This window comes from Borostomias antarcticus (genome assembly GCF_949987555.1).
Source record: "Borostomias antarcticus genome assembly, chromosome: 23".
Lineage (NCBI taxonomy): Eukaryota > Metazoa > Chordata > Actinopteri > Stomiiformes > Stomiidae > Borostomias > Borostomias antarcticus.
Genome location: NC_140256.1, coordinates 8259588 through 8265533, shown reverse-complemented (window position 1 = coordinate 8265533; position 5946 = coordinate 8259588). Strand labels below are relative to the sequence as shown.

General features: G+C 43.1%; 1 protein-coding gene across 1 annotated transcript; it reads left to right on the top strand.

The window, feature by feature from the left end:
- Positions 1-2280: 2280 nt before the first annotated feature.
- On the top strand, positions 2281-5114 carry ppiaa (peptidylprolyl isomerase Aa (cyclophilin A)). Its single transcript, XM_084457301.1, has 4 exons — positions 2281-2416; positions 4103-4222; positions 4436-4608; positions 4744-5114. Exons 1-4 carry the CDS (start codon positions 2348-2350, stop codon positions 4874-4876), a joined length of 495 nt encoding a protein of 164 aa, XP_084313427.1. The 5' UTR covers positions 2281-2347; the 3' UTR covers positions 4877-5114.
- Positions 5115-5946: the final 832 nt, after the last annotated feature.

The following is a 5946-nucleotide window of genomic DNA, read 5'->3' as shown; positions in this document are numbered from 1 at the left end:
GACTAATGATGGCCTGACAATGTTTGTTGCAGAACAACAGTTAACGTGAATTCAAATGCATTTAACTGACATAAAAGTATAGGATAGACAACAACAATACAAAGTGCAATGCATTCACATAAGCTTTTTGTATTAGGCTACTAATGTAAATTGTATTTGTGTGTGGAAACAACGACGAGTAGTTAAGTGGCACCAGAGCCATAGGTTCCCGACCCCTGCCTTGGGTCCTTAATGACATGCAGAAATTTAGTAAACTGTACTCCATACTGTCTATAAGTGATTTAGAGCCGGGCCTCCTATTCTGGTGCACAGCTGAAATCAGACACATCTGATTAAAAATAACTGCTAATAAGACACCAAGAGTCTGATCGTGCTGATGGGCCATGCACTTCAGGAAGTCATTGCATACAAAGGATATTTGGCCACATACTAAATATGAGTACTTTACGATATATCAATATGTCTGTCTCAATACTTTTGGCATCCTTAAAATGGGAGACCATGCAGGCCACTGTATATTAGTAGATAACTGACTGAAATCTGTAGTAATAGGGAGGTGAGGCAGCCCCAGTTCAAACCGATCTGATAATGTCTAGTGTGTTTGTACTATGCTCTGCAGGCTAGACAAGAAGTGTATGGTCTTCGGCAATGTCATCAAGGGTATCAAAATCATATCACTCCTATGATGGATATATCATATGGTGTAAGATCTTGGCCAAGGTCACCATCTCTGAATGTATTCAACTTTGAACATGCCAGAACTATTTTACTTCTGTTTTTTTGTTTTTGTTTTGTCTGTTGAAGTTAGTTTTGTTTGTTGAAGGTATGTCATGTTTTGTGTTCATTGTTGTGTTTATAAGTTAAGTTACATGATGCATTGTTTCCATGTATAGTGTGCTTTGTGGACCCCAGGAAGAATAGCTACAGCTTGGCTTAAGCTATTGGGGATCCGAATAAAACTAGAACTCCCCCCACAAACACACACACCACACACACACAGCATCACCTTCCTTCTGCCCCTTAGCTCTACACCCCCCACTGTCACAACAAACCCAACCATATTGCAGTATACATGTATACTGTACATCATATACAATCAGTATCGTAACTATCGATCGATAAGCTGCATTTACCATGTGCAACAAAGATCTTATCCCTTGGGAAAACTCAACTCTTGATTGTGGAAAATGTTGAACTACTTCCCTGATTGGATTACATGTTTTCATGTCTGTTGCGGCAATTATGGTGTTTGTCTACTCTTCACCAGATGGTGATATGGAAGCACATTTTGAAAGCACTGATTATCTGGATTTGTTCATCCAGTTTGGAGTAGTTCCACTACATGTAGTTTGCTGATGGTAGATTAAATTCAAAATGTGCTGATACTAGTTTAAATTCAATTTAAATCCAATTAGACGCCCTGATATATGACTTGCGTTATCTGTTCATGCAGTCTTTTATGTTATCATATTGTATTTCAGTTTTAGATTGAATATTTTAGGGAGTTTCAATGTAGTGAACTTTCTATTATCAGGTTTGTTCACTATTTTCAGAGTAGCTAGCTTTCCAAACTGTATTTGGATAAGTGGCAGTGCTGCTTTTTGAACTTCGATGGCTAAATAGGAAGCCCTATTAATACATACGTTCTGAGCCAGATTAAAGGCTATGAAAAAGACCTCCTGGGGCTGAGTCTAATCTAGTCAACCGTTTAGACCAGACCAAAGTTAGGTCATTTTATGACAACCAGACTCAACCAGAGTTTAGAGTAACCAAGCACTGATCCTAATGGCCTCTCGAGCCTATCCAGTTAGAGGTGGCACAATTTCCAGTGCATTTAGTCCAACGAGGTACAGGTTCGCTGACCGCACCCTGCCAGCACCAGCTGTGTGGAAGCCTCTGCTGTCAATCAAAAGTTCGCCCGTCTGCCAGATAGGCGGGCTTTGCGTCATTTATGATGAACGAAAAGGGGCAAAGCTTTTTGCAATCCATATCAGGCATGAATGTGATATCATGCTTGTCTCTTCTTTGCATGTCTTCCTGTGTATGCATTAAACTTGCATGTATCTTTCGTTTATCAGAATGTTTGGTTAAACGACATGGATGGGTGGAGCCTAGAATGTGAGCTATTTCACGAGGCTAGGTGGCGCTATCTGCTCAGGTGAAATTTGATTCGTGGCAACTCACGTCAATCAAATTATCTGGCACTTTCATTGGCTCCTGATGATTCTGGACCATCCTCTTTCACACTATATAAGCAACGCAACCCTTCCACCTTTTTCGGTTTATTGCGTAGTTGGGCTTCCTTTGGTGTCGGCTTTACCCGTGAACTCGACAACGATCGGCCAAGATGGCACTTCCCAAAGTCTTTTTCCAGCTCTCGGTGGACAATAACGTTTTGGGCAGAGTGATTATGGAGGTAGGAATGTTGTATGCACTCGCTTAGCTTATCTTAAGGTGTAGGTACCGCTTGCAAGCTGTCACGAGTAACGTTAGCTTGCTTAGTTTAACATGAGTTATGCGGCTTTAGCTTAGCTATGTTAGCTAAAGCGCGGAAGAAGCCATGTGCACGTGCACCCGGGATCTCTGCCACCAAGTCGCCTACAGTTGCAACCCATATCCAGTTAACATTAAGTTTGATTTTACGGATAAATTGCACAAATTAACGATATGCATCAAAGGCTAGTAAATCAAGCTCTTGGAACTGGCGTATTAAACGGTAACATTAGTTTTGAGACATGGGCAATCGTGAAGACAGCGCCATTTTCTTGTGAACTTAGACCATGTCCTGTCACTGCCAAGCGTCCAGCTAGCACTAACGTTATCGGGATAAAAAGGGCACTATCCCATTTTCTGGACACCATCCCAAGTTTCATTTCTTGAACCGTTTGCTAACGTAGCAACGCGTATTACTTGAATGAATTCTAAGTAGGTAGCTAACTTTGAACTAATGTAAACTTAATGGTTAGCCATGGCTAACTCGGCGCGAATGAATGAGGGCGACTAGGCCGCGCCATTCTTTGTTGCGGTATGACGCTAGTTGGCTGTTAGCATTTACTTCTTGATGGTTACCTAACCGGCTTCGTTTGCATGTTAGCTAAGTAAAATAATGAGTTGTTGCATCCCCTTTGGTATGCTCTACCATTCGCTATACATAAACTGTATCAACTAATGGTTTTAACGTGAGCCAGCTAACGTTACTCGATTGGCGAGCTAGCCATTGGCCTAGACTAGAGACTATTAAATTAGTATAATGTTAGCTAACGCCCTATCTGAACATAGCCAACATTAGAGCAAATGGGTTTTTTCTTTCTGGAAACATCAATCCAGTTGGCAAAGCCCGTGTTTGGTGGGGTACGAAAGCAAGGGCTGGGTGTCGTCTTGGATGTTTTAACGTTATATACATCGTTAGTTGCTGTCTGCCGGCCAATGTCTAACGTTAGGCTACTGTATGTTTGCTTTAATGACTAGTTTGGAGTATCGAGCTCGTCTGATTGGAAACGTCACTTTAGGTCTGACTGTAAATGGTCTGCAGCGTAGATTGACTGGAGCATAACATATTTTTGCAAGCGCCCTCTAACGTCAGCAATTTGAGGGAATACAATTTTTACGTTTTAATAATGCTCCCCCAAAATCGCCGCTGCCGCGCAGACGACGACCCCGCACGCCAATATTTGTGCTGTATAGGTTTCTCGTGCCTGTGCTGGTTAGGGCTGAGCAGGTGCGCAATACTTAACAGATCCTACTATAGCTGCCATCAGCACATCTTTATGACCCACCAACCAGCCGGACAGTTTCTTCTTACTGCAGCTGTAGCTTGCATTGCACCCTACCCCCCCCCCCCCCCCCCCCCAGCAGCTGCACACCCTTCCCTCTTGCTCACTCATATGCACACTCCTCAGGAGATTGGCCATGTAGTAGTAGTAGAGAATGCAGCTCACTGCAGACATTGTCATATTTCCTAGGCTAGCATATACTGGATGCATGCATGTACCTTGTAAAATGCCTTTTTAAATTGGGCAAACAAGATTGTGAAATGGTTGGTTGTGAAGCTCTTATAGGACTAGTATTGGTTTTGAACCTGTGCCAACTTGTTTTTCTGCAGCTGAAGGCTGATGTTGTCCCCAAGACTGCTGAGAACTTCCGTGCCCTGTGTACCGGTGAAAAGGGCTTTGGCTACAAGGGTTCCTCCTTCCACCGCGTCATCCCAGGCTTCATGTGCCAGGTAGGCTTTGGGATTGGCTGGACTGGGTGTGTCTGACCAGGGTGGTTTTAACACCATGTATATCCACTCTGTATATGCACTCTGAACAATAACACTAGTTGGTTAGGTCTGGGATTACTTGAGACTGGCTTTTGTGGTCTGGAATCCAATGTCTGTACTGTAGGGTGGTGAGAATTTGTCCTAGCATACATTAACCATAAATACCCTGTCTAGGGTGGTGACTTCACCAACCACAATGGAACCGGTGGCAAGTCCATCTACGGCAACAAATTCGCAGATGAGAACTTCAAGCTGAAGCACACAGGCATGGGCTGTCTGTCCATGGCTAACGCTGGACCCAACACCAATGGATCCCAGTTCTTCATCTGCACAGGCGCCACCGACTGGTGAGACAGCGGTCCCATATCCTCTAGTCTGATGACAATGTTGAAATGTACTTTCTATTGTAGTACATAACTAACTTAAGTTGTAGAGATGAGGTTGAACCAAGCTGTTGAACCAAGCTGATGTCTGTCTTACAGGCTGGACGGAAAACATGTTGTGTTCGGCAATGTCGTCGAGGGCGTAGACATCATTAAGAAGGTGGAGGGCTACGGCAGCTCCAGTGGCAAAACCAAGGGCAAGATCATAATTTCTGACTGTGGCCAGCTCTGAACGTGCCCCCAGCTCCAAGCATCACTTTCCTGCTGCCCCTAGCTCACACACACACACACCCACCAGGCCCCTTTAAAATCAACATTCCTGACCATGGATATTTGTTACACCCTTTTTTCCATTCTGTCCCTTGTCCAGACTTGCTGCATCTGTGACTTGTCTGACGCTTCTTTTGCATTTTTCAAGAAGTCCAACGGTTTAAGTCGAATAAAAGGGGAACAATTGCCTTGAAGATTGACCTGTTGTGTCGTGGCAAGTTATTTCCCAAGGTTGTAAATATTGCATTCATGTATTGCAATAATGAAATAATTAAGTACTGTTTTACTTTTGAGTGGGTCTGCCCATTAAGTTACTCTAGGCATGTGGAAATGAAAGCCACTTATTATAGCCACAAGGAACCTCCCACATTACATAGGAATTGGTGTTACTTTCTCCAGCAGATGGCACTAAAACATGGTTTTCTGAACTTGAGTTATTGCCATTCTGGAGATGTAGCCAAAACCAGGCCAGGTCCAGTATGGATGAAAATCTAACTTCGTTAAGTTGGAGAATCTAGAGAACACGCGAGTGGTCGATTCAAGCTGGGTTCAAAAAGACAGTTTTATTCTAAAAGGACGATTGGCAAATCGGATTCTGAAACAGGAAGCGTTTCCCTCAATCCTGGGACTGAACAGTGCAGGATCTCGACGTGCACTCGGGTACAAACGGTACAGGGAAGTGATGTCACAGAGCAAAGGTTTTTTTTTTTTTTTTTTTTTACAGATATGGGAACAGATTAGAAAAGTTTCAGAGGTAAAACAAGAACAGAAGACCAATCAAATGGGAAGATCAAACACAGTAGGAAGATTAAATCTCATAGGAAGACAAAGGGAATAACATTGAGAATGGAATTTCATTAACACAAGCCTGGCTTGTGCGTGGCTGGCTCATTTCTGTTCAGGACTGGTAGGATGGAAGCGAGTAATGTCACTGAAATGGCTGTGAATTGAAATGACATGAAATTAAGCAATAAACCACTCGAGGCCGTGTTATAGTGATTTTATAACAGCTAGAGGGCGTTGTTAGGCACG

Coding starts and splice junctions, on each gene's coding strand:
- ppiaa (XM_084457301.1), top strand. CDS start 2,348: ATGGCACTTCCCAAAGTCTTTTTCCAGCTCTCGGTGGACAATAACGTT. Junction 2,417..4,102: donor TGGGCAGAGTGATTATGGAG/GTAGGAATGTTG, acceptor GTTTTTCTGCAG/CTGAAGGCTGATGTTGTCCC. Junction 4,223..4,435: donor TCCCAGGCTTCATGTGCCAG/GTAGGCTTTGGG, acceptor TACCCTGTCTAG/GGTGGTGACTTCACCAACCA.